Below are 21904 nucleotides of genomic sequence, written 5' to 3' on the forward strand. Positions count from 1 at the left end.
ACCCCCGTGAAGGATCAGGCTTCTTGCGGTTCTTGCTGGGCTTTCTCTGCCACCGGTTCTCTGGAGGGAGGAAACTTCGTTGCTAACGGAAAGCTGATTTCTCTGTCTGAGCAGCAGCTGGTCGATTGCGATCCCAAGTCCAACGGATGCGGAGGTGGTTTGATGACCAACGCTTTCGAGTACGTCATGAAGAAGGGTCTGTGCACTGAGGAGGACTATCCTTACCATGCTAAGGATGAGGACTGCAAGGATGACAAGTGCACTGCTGCCATTCAGATTAAGGGATATGAGGAGGTTGCTGCTTATGATGGAGCTGCTCTTAAGGCTGCCGTTTCTAAGGCCCCCGTGTCTGTTGCTGTGGAGGCTGATTCTGCTGTGTTCCAGATGTACACTGGTGGTGTTGTCGATAGCACTGCTTGCGGAACCTCTCTGAACCACGGAGTGCTCGCTGTCGGTTACACTGATGAGTACTGGATTGTCAAGAACTCCTGGGGTCCTAGCTGGGGTGATGAGGGATACATCAAGATTGCCTACAAGGCTACTGGAGCCGGTATTTGCGGTATTAACCAGATGAACTCTTACCCTACTTTCTAAGTCGTATGACTGCAGAGTAGTGATTGTTTGTTTACACTAGACGTTGTTTGATTTAAATCGAACAAAGACATGTTGGAACAATAGAACCATCAATCGCAGCTTTTCGATTTGACGAAACATCTCCAATATATAATGGACTTGACAAAGAAGAAAACTGCAGGGTCCTTTCAGAAGGGAAAGAAGGGATTGTCTCCGAAGGGGAAGTCGATGAAGAAGAAAGCTAATAAACGGTTTGCAAGAAAGGAATCAAAGGTTGATAAGGAAATCAAGGAGATTGAGAAGCTAAATGCGATACTTGCCGACCTTGCTTCTTCGTCCGAAGAAGAAAAGACAGTGATGAAGAAGTTTGAAGAGCTTCCGATTTCGCAATATACAAAAACCGGTTTGTGGTGCATTGTCTGTTTTACGTTTCTAGGCCTCAAAGAAGCTGGATTTGTTGAAATGACTGAAATACAGCAATCATCGATACTGCAATCTTTGGAAGGGTCGTTATTTCGTCGTTTGTCTTAGCTGTAGACATGATACTCTTGGTTGTGCCAAAACAGGTTCAGGGAAGACTCTTGCTTTTCTGATTCCTGCTTTGGAATGTCTTTATCGGGATCGTTGGGATACAGATGATGGGGTTGGTGTTTTGATTGTTTCTCCGATTCGTGAATTGGCTATTCAAATCTTTGATGTCCTCTGCACAATTGGAAAGTATCATTCCTTCTCTGCGGGTCTTGTCATTGGTGGAAAGGATTTCGAAGTAAGTTTACGGAACTCATTTCAAATTTAGGATGAGCAGAAACGAATCATTTCAATGAATATATTAGTGGCAACACCAGGTCGATTACTCCAACATATTGAGCAAACCCCCGGATTCGACTGTTCGAATGTGAAGTGTTTGGTTATTGACGAGGTGGATCGATGTTTGGATATGGGTTTCAGAAAGGTGTTGGATCAGATCGTTGATTCTCTTGGCACAGAACGACAGAGTCTAATGTTTAGTGCTACTGTGGATGAAAATGTCAAGAAAGTAGATGGAAGAGTGATTGGTTGATGGATAGTTATCCAGTCATATTCTTCATGAACCACTGTACATCAATGTAACTCCCGATGAAGATTATGTGACTCCAAAGACAATCGTAGGATCACGAGATAGATCTAATTGTAGATGCAACGATATGTGGTATGTGAGTTAGGCCAAAAAATCGAACTATTATACTCATTCCTAAAATCCCATTTAAAATCAAAATCGCTTGTATTTGCGAACAGTCGAAAAGAAGTCCGATTTTTGTTTGAGACATTTCGTCGAATGAAACCAGGAGTTTCACTCATGCATATTCATGGGAAGCAGAAGCAAACAATGCGAACATATACGTACTACGACTATGTTCTGTTGAATGAGATGGTTAATTTGTAGTTGCAGAAGGATCAGGCATGCATGTTGAGTACTGATGTAGCTGCTCGTGGATTGGATTTTCCAAATATTGACTGGGTTATTCAATTTGACGCTCCTGAAGATTCGGCAAGTTATATTCACCGTGTTGGACGAGCTGGGCGTTTCAGATCAAAAGGAAACGCCCTCACTTTTATCCTTCCATCAGAAGAAGAGAGATTTCTGAATATGATGGTTGAAGCTCGGATTCCCGTTAAACGAATCTCCGTAAATCCAAGTCGAACAGAATCCGTTACACGAAGAGTCATGCAAGAGGTAGCAAAGGATACAGAACTGAATGTGTTGGCTGTGGGTGCATTCCGCTCATATGTACGGAGTGTGGCATTGGCTGGGCATGATGTGAATGAACTACCATTAGAGAGTTTTGCTGAGAGCTTGGGATTGGGTGTGGTACCGAAAGTGAAATTGAATAAGGTAAGTGTGTGAATGAGTGTGTGAATGAGTGATGCATGAATGAATGAGTGGTGTGTGAGATCATGCCTTGACTAATCAATTCACATATCACTCACCATTACAGAAGAAGAAGTCGTCTGAATCCTATGAACTACAACAGCTTCGTCACGAGATCGAGACTCCAACGCATACTCAGTCTGTTGCTTCTTCAGAGAGTGAGGATGAACTACTGGTTGCTACAGGTCGAACCACACTTTCTATTGATGCGAACGAGTTGCCTCAACTTCCAGTAGGACTAATAGAATGATCTGATCCATAGAAACGCGAGAAACGTCGTCTTCGTTTGAATGTTGGATTTGACAGAAATAGTCATATTTTAGGGAAATGAAACTTCCTCAAAATCGATTCGATTTGATGAAGATGGAAATCCGATTCAGCGTGGAGATGGTGTTATGAATATTGATGAACTGAAGGGTGAGTGATGAAGAGACTGGTTACATGTAGAGAGTGAAATGAACAAGATGGCTATTCAGAAGCGTGTAGAAGAAGTGAAGAAGGATGTGGAAGCAAATGAAGAGAAGGACAGAGAGAGAGAAAGACAGCGTGTACGTGAAGTGAAGTTACAGAGGAAGATCAAGGACAAAGCTCAGAATGTGATCGAGGAAACCCCGATGGTCCTTTTAGGAAGTGAAGAAGAAGAAGATGATGATCAGGAAATGAGTGAAGAATGATCTGTTTGTTAGACTGATCTCTCCCATTGTTGATAACCAAAAATTGAACCTATTTTATCGTAGAAACTGGAGAAACTACGATAATTGCGTTTTTCTCGCAAGATATTGATACTGGATCGAATGTTGATTGATGAAGAGAAACATCCAGGTATAAACTCACTTTCTAGAGTTATCTGTAGTGATCTTCGGTGTCTACAAGTTCTTCTCTGGTTCTGCTTCAGGTGTTGTGGCAGGTAGTTTCTATACTTTTTTGTAACAGTACAGCAACTCTTTTACAGCCAATGGATGTGATCAAAACCAGACAACAGGGATACTATCACAAAGCCACTATCCAACAGGGATCAACACTGGAGATGAAAGAGAATGTAAAATGGCAAATCGCTGCAAAGAACATTTACAAAGAACGAGGCCTTCTTGGGTTTTGGGATGGTTTAGTAGGCTTTTCTGGTACACATTAACACAAGTCCCCAAGTTTGATTCGTGTTACCTTTGGAGTAGGTCTCTACTACTATTTGTTGCATTTGATTCTACAAGATGAGACAAATGGCAAACCGTATTGATTTCCCTCTTCTGTTACATAGAAACATCAATCATAAGTCGCTTTATTCGCTAGGAGCTGGTTTTACTGCTCGATCTGTCTGTTCAGCTATTATGCTTCCAGTAACGATTGTTAAAACCAGAATGGAATATAATAAGGTTGTAAATGACACAATCTATCACACCTGCAAGAATGTTCTGACTGTGAATAAGAAAGGTCTGTTTTCTGGTTTGATTCCAACTATTTTGCGTGATGCTCCCAATAGTGGGTTATATATTTGCATTTATCATACAATCAAACCTCACATCATGCAGTTGCGTGAAAACAATGAATCAATTCCTGTTACTTTGCTTAATTTATTAACTGGTATCACTGCAGGAATTACTTCAACGTTTATCACACATCCCTTTGATATGATAAAAACGCAAATGCAGATTAATGGTAGGTATTGGAAATGAATAACAGAAAGATGGTGATCCTAATTATTTGACAGTTCGAAGTACTGTTAGAACGATTGTGCATGATGCAAATGGAACAAGCGGTTTGCGACGTGTATGTTCAGCATTTAAGAATATGTATACTGGTGGTTTTATGAGAATAAGTAAGCGAGCTTTGAATAGTACTATTACCTGGTATATTTATTGGTTTGCTTTCATTGTAGGACGATTTATGAAACAATGAATCGATGGGTAAAGAATAGTTAACCGATGTTTGTTGATTCTGTGAATAAGAACAAACAATTTACTGAAAGCATTCAGCACATTGAAATAGCAACATCTGAATCACATTCGCTTCTCGCAACACATTATTATGAGCAGTCTTTCCTATAATAGAATCCAAAGATACAGCAATATTCTATGACTCAAATTACATCGAATTTCACACTTCATAATAGACATCGAATTTCTTTACCTTGACCTTCTTATCAGCATGAAGAACTCCATTCCAGAATCCATTCACCATTTCTTGATATACTTCCTTTTCAGATCCCTTTGTAGCTCGAATGGTTGGGCTTGTTTCAATTCGTTCCGAATGGAATGGTACAAAAGTATCCTGACACGATGAGAATAGATAAACATAACGAAAAGCATCAAGTCCCGAATTCAGCGCCATTTTGTATAACAGGGAATTACGCTGATTCTTTTCCTCTTTCAGCAGTAGTTGTTGTACGACCTTCGAATTATTGAAGAATGAATAGAATTTCGATCCCCAATCCAGTGTGATATTCGGAAACATTACTCCCAGATGTGGTGCATTCAAAGACAAAAAAAGATTGAATTTCGATCGGAAGGGATTCAAAAGTGGCGAATTAAGCGCCAATCGAAGTACAAGTGAACCAATTGAATGCGAGATGAATGAAATGTGAGTGAGTGTATTTGCAAAAGGAATAAGATGTGAATGAATTTCTTGTGAGATCAGAAATGCTTGTTGTGTCAAAGAATCTTGGGTGTGATGAATAATGGAATGAAGTGAGATCACATGAAGATGATGATATGTGAGAAGAAGAAGATTACCGATATGACGCATATCTGAAGGAGCTGCCTACACAATAATGATACTCATTTCTAACTTATCCGAAATCCATGTAAGATAAATACTACATGAACGTCATTTCGTTTCCATGTTAAACAACCTTCGCAGCGCTTTGCACAACCAACACACCATCGACCACACTTCATGCATCTCCACTGTCGATTACTTCGCTTCTCCACAGTCATTTCCTCTTTCTCATATTGCTCCACTACCATCAGTGCACGATCAGTCTCTAGAAACCTCATCAAAGAATCATTCATCATCATGTTTTCCTTCTCTTCTGGAGGTGGAACTCTCTCAAACAAGGAGTAATGATCATTCAGTGTGTCCGTATTCTACTTTTCAAACCCACATTCATTCATCACTTCACCCTCCAGATCATTTCGATTCATCTTGCTGACAATCACATTCTTAGAGAAATAATTGTGCAGATTTCTGGAATTCACTTCTGCGAGCGCTTCTACAATAACCCCAATACAATCGCGAATTCCCGCAGTTAATCGATCATGAGCTGTCCACAACTGATGTGAGCATTTCCGAATCCCCTCGACCAATTCTGATGCTAAATTCTCTCTTAACCCACGCATTCCTTCGATTCGCAATTCTAAGGACTCCCGTGGTGAAATAGGTTCCTGCGGGAATTCATTGCTTTTGTCAGGGGATATCAAACTAGGAGCTTCCACAGAAAACTCCATGCATGATAAGGATTCTCTCAGCGTTTCCCGTGATCCACTTAACCGTGGCGAACCACAAAGTGGTGTTGAACTTGGCTGAGGAGTGTGGAGCGTGAGAGAAAAAGCAGAACTGAGAGTTGATTCTGACAGACCCGTAGGTGAAGGAAAAGAAGAGGATGCTTGATCAGGATACAGAAGTGATTGATAAGGAGCATATCGAATAGCTGCTACTGAAGAACTAATGGAGGTAGTACTGTATTGCTAAATCATGAGGATTTCTGGAATAACAGAATTACAAGATCAATCGTTTGAAGACAGTTGAGAATATGATAATAACTGCTCTCAAAGAGAACATTGATTTGTTCCTTCAATTGCGAAGCCTTGCTTGTCATCTCAATGTATGACTACATGGTAGATTCTGTTCACACTTACATCACAATCTCCAAACAGATAGTCTGCCATTGACATATGTTCTTGTTCTTCGATTTGGGTGAAACGAATATCAACTAGCGAACAAATTACAATTCCCGTGATTTCGCATAAACCCTGTTCAGGGAACAACAAACGAACATAACTCATGGAAGAGTCGGAGCTAACACGAGAAATAGTTATGGTTTGACTTCCTATTAACTATGTAATCAACAAAGCAAGACATGTACTGTTGGTTTTTCTGCGTATGCAATAACACGCTTATCATTCCGAATGGGACACTGCGAGAATAGATCAACGGTAAATGTCAAGGATGTGTCGTTTACATCTTCATAAGGTACTTCAATACGCCAACAACAGGAATCACGAAAAGAAGCTTCCTCACCAGAATAACGAATCAAAACACTCCGGGAAACGAAAGCATTGGATGTCAAATCAATACTGCATGGCTTATAGTACAGCTCTGCATCCTCAACCTACAGCATAAACAATTCGCAGTAAAAACCTTACATACGTGTTATCTCTGAAATTGCTTTTGATACATGGACTTGAATCATAAAAGAGAATCTGACCCTTGTTTGAAGACTGATGACGAATACGAAATGAATAGATGCTAGAACTGACATTTCTACATTTAAAATACCCTTGATGAACCAATCCAATGTTGCGAAATAGGTCAAAGTCCATGAAAATGAGAAACACTGCTTTCAGAGACATCACACAACTGCTTCCCAAATCTCAGTGGTTCAAGTAACAGATAGAAAGAAATAGAATTCTTTAGATAGACCTTTTACAAACAAAAAGCTACTGATCCAGAATGGGGATCCCACTGTATTAACGATCCTTTGGGATCCCCATTCTTTTACTCTCTGTTCAGAAACCCATTCCAACCTAATCCATTGTGATTTCATTCCTTATGAACAAACATTTCATTTCAAAAACACCCCAAAATTAAACGGCGTTCGATCAACCCACCGCAGAACTTCCTGAAATTGAGTGCGAACACTATATCCCTAAACCTCATTCTTCTTCTCCTCACATACCTCCACAACAAATGGAATCGAAGGACATAAATCCTCTTGCAGTAGTCTCTTTACACCTTCCTGACCCACCTTCGTCCGAATCACGATGTCATAATTCCTCATTGCACTCCAACGATATTTGGCTCCCATATCATGGAACAGTTTCAACACCCTCATACGACAAGCAGATTCTGGCATTTCTCTACATTGTAAAACTATTTATGATTTTTGGAAAACGCAAATACCGAACTCTTTTGCTTCTTTGTGAATATCCAGAACAGAGTCATATTTCTTGCAATAATCATTAATAACAATCACACCTGCACCAAAACACTCTTCTCTTGCTCTTGCAGAAATCATTTGTTTTTGTGTCTCTGACAAAAGTACTCCCTTTTGTTGGCAAACTTCAAATACTCGTTCTGCTTTCGCCTTCCACTTTTCCGAATGATCAAACAACTCACACATTTCATAGTAAGCATCTTCTCGAGGTATCACTCCTTTCTGAGACATCTCGCTCATAATGCGATTCATTCCCTCCTCATCCTTCAATTTGCAGTATGACTTCAAAACAGCTCCATATCCAACATTATAGAGTTCTGGAGGTTTAGTATCTGCATCTTTAGGATGGAGGGATAATTCTTTCAGCTTATCAAACATCTCAATACACTGTTTGTAATAACCTCCTAAGTACAATCCATCTAGCAAGATATTGTTGCAATCACTAAAACGAAACTCATCCTTCTCGAAGAGTTTCATATACTCCATTCCCTTGTCATAAAGGCCACAACAGAAGAGTGCACGAGCATATTTGGCCTTGAAAGCGTAACGACCTCGTAGATAATGCAAAGAGTATTGAGGGATGCGTTGAAGAACATCGACATCTTTCCGATTGCTACAGCTGTAGAGTAACCACAATATCGTGGTTTCGTTCAAAGAGGACATCTAGTTTACAGATCACCCATTCTTGTACAAGATTATGATCCATACAATACTCTGCAAAAGCTACAATCCGAAGATACATCTTATTCTTGATGAATGAAGCAAGAATCGTCTCCATTTCCTATTCTTCATCGAATAACCATTTCATTACCTGACTTGTAAAAGGTTGATTCAAGAGAACCACTTCAGCAATCAACTGCTTTCTCTGGCCATTACTCAAAGCAACCAGTCCCTACTCGCTCGTTACTCAACTTTGGAGCAATCAAGTCTCGGATCACTTCTTCTTTGGTTCGTTGTGGACCACTTGGAACATACGACTTAATCACATAATCCATGTATTCTCTAGATTCTGCAGAAAACATTCGGTTCTGCAGAGTCCATTTCGAGCTTGTTCCCAATACACCCTCAACTTGTCCTCTCAAACCAAGGAAATTCATCGTCACTGGTCTAACGAACACCGAGGACTTCTGAATTCCTCTTGCAAACATTCTCCAATGAGTAATACCCGAAAAGCGAATAGAAAAGAGAAACCGCGGTAATTGTCTTCTTCTAGCGATAACGTTAAAAAAGGAGCAAAATGCAATTGAACCAACCGATCGCGATTGGATCTCTGGTCCATATCGTATCGTGTAGATGATTATGTGAATTCCTAGGGACATCAGGAACTGGGGATTGTGATTGGTTATAGTAAAGCGTATAATAATCTGTTGATCTACGTTACAGACTCCGGACTGCTTTTGGAACAAAATGGAAGCGATGTCTCTCTTGTGGGTCAGGAAGTAAATTGTTGTGTTTCTGACAGCTTAATTTGTCGAATTCAAAGTGAATATGCCTCATCTATTGATGATGTCTTTCCACTTACAACGCTGTCTTCTCAAGACAGCAATGCATCTTTCAAATGTAATGATGCGTATTTTGATTCTACACTTCCTCTCTTTGAGAATCGTTTTGAGTTGATTCCGTTCAAATGTTTCTATCCAGTAGCTTATTATTGCTATCAATGATCCGAATAGGGGACAATTGGATATGATAAGTTGCTCCACACATGTCCTCTTGTAACTGAAAAGGATTCAGATTATCTACAATGCTTGTTATTCTGTGTCTCTCCCTGTCTAGCGATTCCACAAGACCTATTCTTGGATTTTATGGCTGTCACTGTAAGGATTCGTATTTTCTATCATAACTAGAATCCTATTTTTGTTACACCTCATTTGTATGTTATCATCCATGAGATTAACTCACAATCGACTCATTGTACTCTTCAATCTCCTCTTCTTGGCAGTCATTGTGATCCTGTTCTTTTCAAAGCTTCCTGTTTTCATAATGCTTCTTTGATAGATAGTTCTGTTCAGTCGATGGTATGTCTCTGCAATTCTCCTCAAGTCTAGAGAGTGGAATTGGCACCGTATTCTGATGATCAGCCCTATTCATGTTTCTTCACATTGGCTGCTTCCTCCTCGTTTTCTATTCTGTCTTATCATCTCCTTATTCGTTCTCCTTCAGTTTCTGCAATATGGAGAGATGTTTATCAGCAATCAGATTCTTTTGTGTCCAATTTGAATCAGTTGTTTTTGTCAGAATTGGATTCCATAATGAAACTCCCATTATTAGATTTAGCGTCTCTTGTTTAGTAATTTATAATTACTATGGTTATACATAGTTACTATACACGAACTCCAGGACGAGAGGTTCGAAGAGTTGATTGTCGTGTGACTGATCATGTTGAGGGAATACCAATGTTACTTCCATTTGTTCGATGTGCTCCAAATGATACTGTACAGCGATATTTTGATGCAAAATCTGTATGCTGTGTACATGATAGTATACATGAATGGGAGGGAGACAATGAAAATGTACAGAAGTTTCGTCGATATGGTGGAAGAATAGCTGATCGTGTGACAGTGAAAGAATCAGATATTCTTGTTATGAAAACACGTAGGAGAGGGAAGAAGAAGTAATGAAATAGAATTGAATGAAATCTCATTGAATAGGTTCAAAAACTCAATTGAGGGTTGCCAATTTGATACAGCATATGCTCCTGAGAGGGTATGGCTAGATGATCCTCCTGCTTATTCTAATTGTCGTTATTTGGTGCTAATTTCGGAAGATCGACTTAGTAATGAGATCCAGAATCAGCTGGAGTGTTGGAGGTCCAGGATTCCTCAAACAATTCTTGTATGTTATCCTTCTCATCAGCAGGAGAACGAAGTATCCGTTCTTGACACTGAACTCATTGAAGCTGGAGTGTTCCTGAATCTGTGTGATAGTCTTCATATTTCTGTTCATATGAACTGGAATGAATTTGCATTTGAAGTTAATGATGGGTCTGAGGTTATGAAAGAGGTGAGATTGTGATGGTAACCTGTGATGTGTAGATGGAAATTGTATTTTCGATTCCGTCGACAAACAAACAAATGAAATGGGAATATGTACAATACGATAAGGATTATGATTTGATTTTATGGATTGAAATGGGAAGGGAGATTAATCCAAACGTGTTCCGAGAATGGAATGAACGAATGAAACGATTAGAGGGATTGGTTCCTCCAATCAAACAAATTCTATTGAATGTACTTAGGAATGAAAAGAAGTATTGTGGAATGGTAAGTGGAGAAAGTTACATCATTGTCAGTCATGTCTCATTCACTCACACTCTCACTCTCATCACATTCATTTAAGTCTTTTTCTCATTTCTTCTAGATGCTGGGCCCATTCTCAGAGAAGAAGGAAGTGTATCAGATCTCTCTCAAATCCTTTACTGCTACTCATGCTTCACAACTCCTCTCACAAGCTCAAGCAATCTGGAATCAAGGATATGAACTGAAATCATTCGAATATTTGTCATTCCAGAATCAGGCACGATTTTTTAATCTACATACGATACAGTCCATAGCCGATCTGTCTCCATCAAAGCGTTTGGAACACTATCTCAATATGATAAACCAAATTAAAGCATTATTTCCACGGGAATATGTGATTGATAATGTAACTCCCATGACTTCTTCCTTTCCTATTTCTACGGGAAAATCATGGAATCTGACTGCAAATTCGGAGCCTTGGCGCATTCCACTATTAAGTGGGCTCAGTCTGCAAGAAGTCCTTGATGATTATGATTTTGTGAATTACTGTACATGCAATTCGATATCATGGTGGAGCGAAGAAGAGTCAAATGAAGTATCCAACCAGGCAAATCCAGAAAATGAGACTTATTTGACAATTCCGAATGAAGAGCCGACTTCGGACATGTCTCCATCCATTTCTCCTCCTTTCCTTTCCCCTCGCCTTTCACCATCAGTATCCCGTCCACCTGTCTCTCCTCCCATCTCTCCTCCTGTCTCTCCTTCTGTCTCTCCTCCTGTCTCTCCTTCTGTCTCTCCTCCTGTCTCTCCTTCTGTCTCTCCTTCTGTCTCTCCTCCTGTCTCTCCTCCCATCTCTCCTCCTGTCTCTCCTTCTGTCTCTCCTCCTCATTCCCCTCCTATCTCTCCTCATTCTCCTCCTATCTCCCCTCTTCATTCTCCTCCAATCTCTCCTCCACAAACCCCTCCTCATTCTCCTCATATGTCCCCCTCACACCCCACATTCATACCCCACATTCCTACTGTGCCAATTGATCCACCTCTCTTCTTCTTCCAGTTGGAGTATTCAGATGACAGTGATAATTTTCCAATTCACTACACACGTGAGCCTTTATCAATCTCATTGGATTGTACCAAGCATCAGGTCTTTGGTGTTTCTGATAGTTCTGAAGAGGAATTCATATCTCCAGTGGACTCGGATGAGCTAGAGGAGAAGAAGAAGGAGGTAGATCACGTATTCCAATATACGCAGGATCAGCAGCAAGTACCTGAGGTAGAGGCTGCTGTGAAACAAGTCATTGAACAACAGGAGAGAGAGTGGATTGAGGAAGAACCTACGGTTGAAGAAGTATTTCCTTCTGTAATTCGCGAATTCTCCATGACGATGCAGTCGACTTCGTCCCGTCGAAGACTCGTTCACGGAGATGAGAATATAGATGTGAAAGCAAATTGTTGGCGACAATGTGTTGAAGAGGGATTGAACATTTGTGTGAACTCGATTTTAAAAGTATCTCAGAGTCCTGCTATGCTACAAAATAGTGTACGCTCGTTGAATGAGAGCGTTTTCAGTCTAGATGTGAAATCAACCAATGTCTGGCGAATGGAGGAAGAAGAATTGCCTGGAGATGCAGAAGCATTTGCCGAGGATTTAGGGGATGTTGGAGAGGGAAAAGATTCGTGTGTTTGTTAACAATCCATTCTACTTCTTTTGAGATTCTTCTTTAATCCGTAATGTCCATTCAGCAATCTGCTGTTCCAATGCCTCCAGTTCTTTCGCATGTTTATTATTCGTTGCCCGATTAGCTAGAATTAATCTATACAAGTCAAAGTAGTTAGAGAAACTGTCACTCTTCTCGTCGTTTTTCTAACCCTCGTAGATAGTCTCGATGTTTCTTCACACGTTTCCTCTCCGAACCACTTAATTTATTCGTGATTGCCTTTCTACGAATGATACCATTCCATGACCATTTGATACGATGCGGCTTTCATAATTTTACCACGTACTTTCTGCTCAACTCGCGTTGATTTGGCCTTCTTCACCATTATCTGAAATCAATTTTGTTCCAACAAACAAGCAAAGTTCCCTGTCGAATGAATTTATCCAATTCATCTACTGTAATATTATCCAAAATACTATGAAACACATTCTCCACAGTTCGCTGCGAATTCCCATTTAGCTTGTCACTTCGAATTCGCAGCGGCTTCCAGCCTCCCTTTCTCCACCCAGGACCCTTTTCACTCGTTGGATATCGAGGAGAAGGAATCCACTCTGTACCGTTCCAGAATGGAATATAAGACCACCGATCCTAGTACTAAGAGAAATAAAGTGTCAAATACAAAATCAAATACACACTCGACCACCAATCCCGTTTTACCGAATGTTTCCTCTTCTTGTGGAGTATCCAATGTTAACCAATCAAAATTTGCATCAATTCGGTTTCGAACCACTTGGAGACGGAATTGACGTTTCCCATCTATAACTCATTCTGTTTGATTATTCAGACGTATCATCTCTCCCTGTAACTTGAAATCTGCTGAATTCTTCTCCACTGGCTTCCACTTCAACAATTTGAGACATTGACCAGAAGTGTATGGATCACGAATTGGTGTGAAAATCAACCCATCACATTCATGAAGTAGATTTTGAACAACCTATTGATAATTCCCAATGAGAATAAGAGACTTCCTTCCATACAAAAACAGTTTGATCAAGATTGTACATTGGTTTCAAGCGCATTTGAAAGGGTAAAACGAGCTTTCCTGCTGAAGTGGTTTCATTGAGAGGATGGATCACAAACGACCGAATAAGATGGAGACGATTGATAAGAGAAAGCTGTGAAACGTTTCTGTTGTTGATACAGACGATGTCAAAAACCCAATAACACAAGAATGGTTTATCTGCTTTCGTCTCGAGAAGTAATTCTCCATCTAAGACGGTTGCTTTGTTCAAATCAATATGATCAGGAAAACTGAGAGATTCAAGGAACGAACATGCCTCATTGAAATCGATATTTTTGAGTAATCGAAAGTTGAACATGCGGTCGATAAAATAAAAACGCTTCTACTCATCAACAATTCTCCAAAGAATAACCTGCCAAATTAGCAACATGTATCGAACACCGTCCGTCTTTTCACATACGCAATATTCGATTTTGGATATAAACTTCACATTCTCCCGATCCATGGATACCGGCTGCGAACCTATATGCTTATTAACTTCCAAAAACACAGCCTTACCTGGAAAACTATAGACGTTTTCATTTCGGCACATTCGAGATACATCTTCGCGCAACTCCCGAATACGCGTGTCGTCACTAATAGGATCGCATATAGATTCCAGGAAATCGGCTTCTGCCATGAAGGGAGTTCGTCAAAACAGAATCTGTTTGGCAACAACATGAATATTGATGCGTATGGATTGAAATTGACTTAATAAGAAGAGAATTTACCAAAGCGGAGCAACTGGTATTCAATGAGTACTGTGATGTCAAAGCTCTGCAAGACCGTAATGCATCGGTTCAGTTAATGAAGTACTATTTGAATGAACTAAATTTGGATATTAATCAGCTCCAATTTGTTCATGTGACAGGATCAAAAGGAAAAGGAACTTGCTGTACCTATGTGGAGTCAGCACTGCGTAAACATGGCTTGAAGACGGGTTTCTTCTCATCTCCTCATCTGCAGAATCTTTGTGAGCGATTTCGGATCAATGGAAAGTGTATTTCGAAAGAGACATATCTCAAACACTTTAACGTTGTTTGGTCAACGTTACAGAAGGTAAAACAGAATAAGGTAGGAAGAAATAAAGACTCATCAACAGAATCGTCCTGCATATATTGCCAATTGGCCGGGTTTCTTCCGGTTTCTGACTCTTATTGCTTTCCGCTTGTTCCTTGAAGAAAAGGTGGATGTGGTTGTGTTGGAGGTTGGAATGGGAGGGAGAATGGATTGTACCAATGTCATTGAGACTGCTATCACTACTGGAATCACGCTAATTGATCTAGAACATACAGAAATCTTGGGTCATACGTTGTCGGCAATTGCAAAGGAAAAAGGAGGAATTTTCAAGAAGGGAGTTCCTGCAGTTGTTTTAGACCAGGACAAAGATGCGATTGATGCATTAAAAGAATGTGCGAAAGAGACAGGTAGGGATTGGAAGGAAGAGTCAACAGTAGAATGTCGAATTCAAATCGTGAAATCATCTGATCTTCCCGATATTGTGAAAGACACAGATGGTACATATTTGTTGGATAACTTCACTGTTGCATTCTATCTCACTCGAAATGTGTGTGATTATTTTGGAATTGTATTTCGAGAGGATTGGATGAAGGAAGTAAAGAAGACAACATCGATGGCTGCTCGATGTCAACATGTGAAGAAGGGATCATTAAACTGTTTGATTGATGGAGCTCATACTCCAAAGAGCATGCAAGCAGCTTATAAATGGTTCAACCAGCAATTGATAGATGTGAAGGAAAAGAAAGTGTTGTTATTTTATTGTGGAAGGGACAAAAATTGTGATGCATTGTTATCATCGCTGGTTCAACTTCCTGTTGATGAGATTGTCTTTACCATGGTAAAGCATCCTAAACCAGAATACACGTAAGGATAAACGTGGGTTGTAAATTGTAGACATGTGAAATTACCAACCATTGAAGAATTGCTAACTACTCGTCAGTTGGAAGAAAAGGATGTACCAGATCTTCAACCAGAGGGAATTCAAGATGAATGGTTAGTTTATTTAGCGAAAATTTGGAGAATTGAGGAGACATACCACCATCTTCAGCATCGGTAGGACAAGGAATAGTTGTTGAATTATAGGATGATTCGATTTGTGAAAGATGCAGATCACTTGGTAGAGGAAGCGTGTCATTCAAAGCAGAATACAACTGTATGTTGCACAGGATCACTGTATCTTTGTGGTGATCTCTTAAATGCTATTGAATGGAAAGAAGAGAATTGTTGTGTTTGTTCAGTGAACAAGAACGGATAATAATAATGGATCTTATTAAGCGTAATAGAAGCAAACTTGTACGCAACATAGGAATAGAATAGAAGAAGAACAAGAAATGTCGATACCACTGCGATTCCAAGGAATAGATTTCGTAGAATCGAATTCACCATCAAGAATTCAACGTTCGAATTAGAAATGGAACAAACAAGTGGCGAAGATTGATTACTTCCATACAAAATGCGTAGCAAACTGACCAACAACAAATCCAAGTACAAAAGCAAGAATAATAGAGAAGATTGTGACTCCTGTCAAGATTGCTGGTTTCACAGAAGTAGAAGTCGAAGTCTACATATGATACTCCAGAGATTAAACGAACAGAAACAGTAGGATGCAAATTCATATCCATCTTCAAGGTGGTTACTTCAGTTTCCATGGCTGTAACCTTCTCTTTCAGCTCTTGTTTATCCTTCTCTTGTAGTTTGATTACATCTTGACACCGTTTGAAGAGGACACACAATGCATCATACTGTTTACGTAGCTTCTTGTATTCAGGAGTCTACATGAAATTAGTTAATAGAATGAATACAAGACACACATCGGAAGATACAATACTGTTTAATGATTCCTCGGATTTCTACTCATAAACCCATTCAACAAAGTCGACTCGCTCTTCAACAGGATTCACAGAATTAGATGGACAGGATTTGTATGAAAGAATGATGGGTTTTACAATTTGTTGAATATCAGACTTTGAAACGCGATTCCACTACAATCACCAACCCACTGAACATATCTACGACCACAGACATTTCATCGAGTCGTTCTTCTTCCTTGAGTTTTGATATCTTCTCAAACATAAGATCGGAGATGAATGTAATATTAAATTGAAGTTTATATCTTCAGTTAAACGCGAAATGACAAAAACATACGAATCAAGCACTTTAGAATCCTCATGTTTGCTAATGATGTCATCAACGATTTTAGAAGGTATTCGTACTACCTATCAGCCAAAAGAAACGGTATCACTATCAAAGCTAATTGTTTGCTTGGAATCAATCGCAAATAAGTTCTGCTTGATTCGAAGAAGTTTTCCAGCATTGGACCGCAACTTCAGAATAATCTGTACGTGAAACACTAAGATTATTATAACCTTCTGATCATTAGAGTTGAGTACGCTGATTGATGTGGTAGATTGCTCTCCCTTGTCCACTACAGATAGAAATTCACCAAATCCATTACATGTGAGGATAATGTCTTCAGCAGGAGTAATTGAGATGGAAAAGGGCCTTGAATAGCTCATTCAATGCGTTTTGAGCAAGACCAGATTTCCAGAAAGTTGTCCAAAATGCGTCATTCCTGATTTCAGGATCTCAGTTCAACATCCATATTGAAAAGGTTTCAAGGGCGATATTTGAGTCACATCTGTAGAGGTTGTGTTGTTGTTGCTTGTTATGCTATTTGACTGCTGTTTTGGCGATCGCTTTCATTTTGGTTCTCAGAATAGTGTCATGGGTAGAAACAAGCCTATTGAGTTTAATTCCAAATTAAGGAAGCAATTTCACAACCTAGTGGAATGTCCAATTACAATCACCAAGCGAATAACTCTACTGGAGTCTATGGAGTCTTTGTTTGAGTGTCCCAAGTTCCGTTTGGGTTGAACGGATGTGTGAGTCGTAGAGTATGAAGATGAAGATTCGACGATTCTAGGAATGCGCTATCTTTTAGCTACCTGGGAGGTGATCTTGAGTGGGTTGAATTCGGTTGTTTTGTGCTTGGGAAGTCATAGTTAGGTGAAGTTGCGCGATCGATATGTGTTATATCGGTTTATTGTTTATATAGCTAACCGTAATGAATTTCTATTAGTAGGAGAGGGAAAGATCATGGAGTGTAGGAACAGAATGGATTCGATGGAACTACGTACCGTCTATCTGCAACAAGGCAACCTTTGCTGAAGCGTTATTTGTATCTCCTAAAATTGACGCTCATTGAAGCAATGGTTATTGCAAAGGACTATGATAATCCGATTCAAATCCTATTTTCCTGTCGCATTTTGGCTTTAGCTACCTTTCGTATTCCTAGTTTTGGTGACATTGTGATGTCAGCTCTGTTGGATCTTCAACCTCCACTTCACTTATCTCTTCCTGATATTCGTTTTGATGTATTGAACAATGTTATGAGTGATGATTGCTTTTCTTGTACATTATCCGAGTCTGAAACAGTTTCAGATGAGACTTCTAGTGTGACACGGAGTTACAGTTATAGTTATGGTCCTTCAACTTTGGCTGTCTCTACGGAAGTGGGAGTTTCAGCAGAAGTGGGAGTTTCACTAGATGTGGGAGTTACAACAGATTCAGAAACAGATACCAGTTCATTTTCAGATGAGTACTATTCTTCAGAATATGAGAATGACAGTAAGAGTGTTGGTGAAGAGGAGAATGAGCCTCCGCTTATGTTGTTTCCATTTGAAGAATCCACTTTGTCAAATCATGAGGATTCCACAGAGTCAAATAATGGGGATCCCCTTCTTCGTTGTCGTCCATTGGATTCTATTCGGAATCAACAGGATGCTCTTCCTTCTGATCTCAAATTAACTCCATCAATTCATGAATCAGATCTTACTCCTGACACATCACCATTGCTTGTAATCGATTATACTGTACGAGTAGAACAACTGTGTGAAAGCAGTCTACATTCTCATACATCATACCAGCATACCCAGTTTGCCTCCAATTATCCATCTCTCCTCTATTGGTGTGTGTTACCAGATCCTGGTGTCAATGCTGGAACACGTGCTTCCTGGTATGATTGCTTCTTATATCATCCAGTCCTCACTCTCTCCTTCATACGTTGTTGGTGTGACCTATGTCATCTCTATCAGTATGATGTACAGAAACGTCCTTTCTTACTATCTTATTCATTCATAGCTATGCTATATGAAGCAATTCCTGGCTATTTCCTCATTCTCAGACTCTTCTTACCAATTCTTCAATCATTGATTCTCCATCAATATCACTGCGGATTAACACGTTCTCATGCAGCTATGGATAATGCTGAGTATGTCGTAGCTGTATTAAAGGCAAGTGAAAGTATGTTGATGAATCCTGATCTCATCAATTTGTCACTGTTTTTGGAATTCCTGATATTGTAGGTTTGTTGAGATTCTCTTCTCACAATGTAATGCTCTCATCGTAAATGATGTCGTTTCTTGTTATTCCAGAAATTGCCCCTAATATGTAGGTTTCCACTATTTGGACTGTTGGATGGAGCGTCTGCGTGCTCAAGCCATTTGTTCTCTCCTTCGTTTGCGTCCTTCATTTGATCAGTGGAACGTAGGAATGAATATGACAGTTGATTGGTCAGATCGTGGAAATGAAATGTTTGTGGTCTCTCGAGCGTTACATTACTTTGCACAAGCAACAACTAGGATTCACTTCTCATAATCTGAGTGAAGCCTTTCAGGTATGTGGTAAGCATCTCTCATCTCTGTCAATGCTAGGTCTTCTTCTCTCGGATGGAGAAACATTTCGTATCCTTGAAACTCTCCTTGATGGCAAATCGATACGACAGTTACGCTCAGATTTGGCTTCGGGACACTTCCTCTATCGTATGCAACGACCCAAATACCCACTTTATTTGGAATCCAATTGTTCGGCAGTACAGGTGCCAAGCACGATGAATTATGAGTTCATGTTTGAAGGATTTCGACGATTGCTACAACAAGAACATGTGATTGTGGAATTCCATTTTTGGGTCTGATTTTGTAGATATTGAAACGTGTTCTTCTCTTCCTGTATAACAATTTCGATCTATTTGCTGATTCGTTTCGTGCCCAAGTCGGGATTTGCATATGCGTTAATTGTAGTTTATTTTGGAATACCTATTTCCCGAGAATTTCCGTCTTTTCTGTCATTGGGATCGAGATATCCGTTCTCTCTACCATTTGTTCCTCCTCTACAAGTGTTTGCAGAACCGTCGTTCTCATTTGCCTGTGATGCATCGAAGTAATGGTCATCTGTCTCTGTCATGTAGATGATCTGATCAATATGTTAAGCAAGGAGAAACGAAGAGAACTGCTTATGTCTGATCATGATTCACCATTATGTTCCTGTCTATCCCATGAGAAATGGCAAATAAAGTCTCGAATTTCGACTAATGAAGTGGATCGAGTGACAGTAGTGTGTGAGTCTCGGGATACAGTTGGTTTGTATGATCAGAATATTGACTCAGTACGTCTGTGGATATTCGACTAAGAGTTAGTCCTTGGATACGGTGATTGGAGAGAAGATGGATGCATTGTGGAAAGAAATGCTGATTGCAATTGATCGAGACCAGGTACCTGTCAATCAAAAAGTGAGATTTGGAGTGAGGAATCATGGATAGCACGCTGTATATGAGGCATGGTCAGAGTTCTTGGAACTACTAGGTGCATATGAACGTATTGACAATCAATTGAATATCAGTGAGTTAATGGCTCCTCCAATTCTGGATACTCGATTGATCTTAATGGAAGGAGTTGTAAATATGATGGAGTGATTTCGCTACTAGTGTGTTTGTTTAGTCAGTTCTTTGGTTTATACGTTGTGATTATCGTACTCCATGTCTTAGAACAAACACGACTACACCTTCACAACTCTGGTCTTTTTGATTGTTGATTTGACAACCTTCTTGCCTTTAACTCCTCCAACAGCATGCTTCTTCTTACTAACACGAATCAGAATCAGAACTACAACCAGAATAATCACAATTGCAACTATCACGAGAATCACAATCGTTGCAATAGACATACAGAAACCAGAAGCCTTCTGCCACTCTCCATCTTCTGTTCCTAAAATACATGTACGTGTCTGTGTACCCACATAGTTTCCCTGTGTGGAACACTCGTGTACAGCCACTTCACCAACATCCGTAAGTGGGAAGAATCCCTCAGACAGACAACGACCTTTACGGATAGAGATGGTCACCTCCACGGCAACTGCTTCTGCCTGATTCTCAGCATATATCACATACTGAACCATCTCTGTAATAACCGTAGGAACTCCTGAAATTTCTCCTGTCTTCTCATTTAGAGTCAAACCAGCAGGTAAGTGGATTCCCTCATCAATATACCAGTGTTCAACAATATTCTCAAATACTGGAATTCCTGAAGACACCTGTGTATCCATCACAAATGTCATATGCGAGTTACGATAACGAACTCCTGTTGGAGCCTTCTGAGAACAGTGATCCAATTGAACCTCACCAAATACGCCATCTTCACACAGGCGATACGAATAGCCACGATATCCTTCAGGACACACTGAAGAAGAAATCTGACCTTCACCTACTGAAGGATAAGTGCCTTCAGCAGGACATACAGCACCTGACGCTTTGCAGTATGCAGTAAACATGGCTCCAAGACTCGTTGTAGCTGAGCCTTGATCTGTAATCTCCCAGCGGAATGTACGGAAACCAGCCAATGCTACTGGAACAGAGATCAGAGACTTTGTTCGAGAAGTTACCGTAACATTTCCATCAGAGAACATTGTGATTGGGTCGCTTCCTTCGCTCAGCCAACCATTTATATCGAAGCCCCAAGAAGTGACCGTGCTGCTTCCTACTAAATTGAATGTATTCCACTTGCTTCCTTCCAGATTCTCAACAGTCCAGCTCACGAACGTACCAATGGTCGAAGGAAGAGTAGCCACTGTGTAGGGATCCAGGTCCATGATGTTGGCTAGCACTCCCAATGTGGGTGTAGAGGACTCGAGAGAGGAGAATGAGTCAACAACAGTAGAACAGTCATCAACTCCAAATACTCCAGTAGCATCAAACACAACAGCATCAGATGAAGTACCGCCAACAGGACGATGAATCTCGAAACTGAATACATTAGTACCCTCCTGAATTCCAGCTGTTGATAGAATCACATGGAACTTCGAGAACACACTAGGATCATGAACAGCCAGAGATTCTGTGTTTGAATCGAAATTCTCAGCCAGATTGAGTCGAGCAACCAGATTTCCATTCAGATAGGCAGCCACTCCTCCAGAATACTTCACTCGAACATTCAACACTTGGTAATCATTCACTCCACTCATTGTGAA

At 40.1% G+C, this 21904-nt stretch overlaps 9 protein-coding genes across 9 annotated transcripts; 5 read left to right on the forward strand and 4 right to left on the reverse strand.

The window, feature by feature from the left end:
* Nucleotides 1–726: 726 nt before the first annotated feature.
* JH06_2960 (RNA-dependent ATPase) lies at nt 727–3156 on the forward strand (the record flags this gene model as incomplete). The annotated part of the gene is made up of 11 exons (XM_014671238.1): nt 727–976; nt 1010–1082; nt 1111–1339; nt 1370–1609; nt 1641–1718; nt 1748–1966; nt 1997–2446; nt 2550–2714; nt 2745–2774; nt 2806–2899; nt 2930–3156. 11 exons carry the CDS (start codon nt 727–729, stop codon nt 3154–3156), a joined length of 2055 nt encoding a protein of 684 aa, XP_014526724.1.
* A 120-nt stretch (nt 3157–3276) lies between these two features.
* On the forward strand, nt 3277–4398 carry JH06_2961 (hypothetical protein; the record flags this gene model as incomplete). Its single annotated transcript, XM_014671239.1, has 7 exons — nt 3277–3304; nt 3336–3389; nt 3421–3603; nt 3655–3709; nt 3738–4135; nt 4164–4326; nt 4356–4398. 7 exons carry the CDS (start codon nt 3277–3279, stop codon nt 4396–4398), a joined length of 924 nt encoding a protein of 307 aa, XP_014526725.1.
* Nucleotides 4399–4435: 37 nt separating this feature from the next.
* JH06_2962 (hypothetical protein) lies at nt 4436–5922 on the reverse strand (the record flags this gene model as incomplete). Its single annotated transcript, XM_014671240.1, has 4 exons — nt 4436–4549; nt 4580–5236; nt 5296–5562; nt 5593–5922. The coding sequence occupies 4 exons, from the start codon at nt 5920–5922 to the stop codon at nt 4436–4438; spliced, it is 1368 nt and encodes a 455-aa protein (XP_014526726.1).
* Nucleotides 5923–7571: 1649 nt separating this feature from the next.
* JH06_2963 (hypothetical protein) lies at nt 7572–8626 on the reverse strand (the record flags this gene model as incomplete). Its single annotated transcript, XM_014671241.1, has 4 exons — nt 7572–8233; nt 8304–8412; nt 8443–8496; nt 8528–8626. 4 exons carry the CDS (start codon nt 8624–8626, stop codon nt 7572–7574), a joined length of 924 nt encoding a protein of 307 aa, XP_014526727.1.
* Nucleotides 8627–10991: 2365 nt separating this feature from the next.
* On the forward strand, nt 10992–12557 carry JH06_2964 (hypothetical protein; the record flags this gene model as incomplete). Its single annotated transcript, XM_014671242.1, has 1 exon — nt 10992–12557. The coding sequence occupies one exon, from the start codon at nt 10992–10994 to the stop codon at nt 12555–12557; it is 1566 nt and encodes a 521-aa protein (XP_014526728.1).
* Nucleotides 12558–12808: 251 nt separating this feature from the next.
* JH06_2965 (hypothetical protein) lies at nt 12809–13589 on the reverse strand (the record flags this gene model as incomplete). The annotated part of the gene is made up of 5 exons (XM_014671243.1): nt 12809–12913; nt 12940–13173; nt 13217–13341; nt 13372–13519; nt 13563–13589. 5 exons carry the CDS (start codon nt 13587–13589, stop codon nt 12809–12811), a joined length of 639 nt encoding a protein of 212 aa, XP_014526729.1.
* An 803-nt stretch (nt 13590–14392) lies between these two features.
* Nucleotides 14393–15860, forward strand: JH06_2966 (folylpolyglutamate mitochondrial; the record flags this gene model as incomplete). The annotated part of the gene is given in 4 exon segments (XM_014671244.1): nt 14393–14644; nt 14664–15469; nt 15500–15658; nt 15689–15860. 4 exon segments carry the CDS (start codon nt 14393–14395, stop codon nt 15858–15860), a joined length of 1389 nt encoding a protein of 462 aa, XP_014526730.1.
* A 3001-nt stretch (nt 15861–18861) lies between these two features.
* On the forward strand, nt 18862–20354 carry JH06_2967 (hypothetical protein; the record flags this gene model as incomplete). Its single annotated transcript, XM_014671245.1, is given in 8 exon segments — nt 18862–18907; nt 19059–19150; nt 19182–19571; nt 19586–19672; nt 19684–19835; nt 19873–20047; nt 20079–20171; nt 20202–20354. 8 exon segments carry the CDS (start codon nt 18862–18864, stop codon nt 20352–20354), a joined length of 1188 nt encoding a protein of 395 aa, XP_014526731.1.
* Nucleotides 20355–20437: 83 nt separating this feature from the next.
* JH06_2968 (hypothetical protein) lies at nt 20438–21898 on the reverse strand (the record flags this gene model as incomplete). The annotated part of the gene is made up of 1 exon (XM_014671246.1): nt 20438–21898. One exon carries the CDS (start codon nt 21896–21898, stop codon nt 20438–20440), a length of 1461 nt encoding a protein of 486 aa, XP_014526732.1.
* Between the last annotated feature and the right edge of the window lie 6 nt (nt 21899–21904).

Source organism: Blastocystis sp. subtype 4, assembly GCF_000743755.1.
Source record: "Blastocystis sp. subtype 4 strain WR1 chromosome Unknown seqid_0180, whole genome shotgun sequence".
Taxonomy (NCBI): Eukaryota; class Bigyra; order Opalinata; family Blastocystidae; genus Blastocystis; species Blastocystis sp. subtype 4.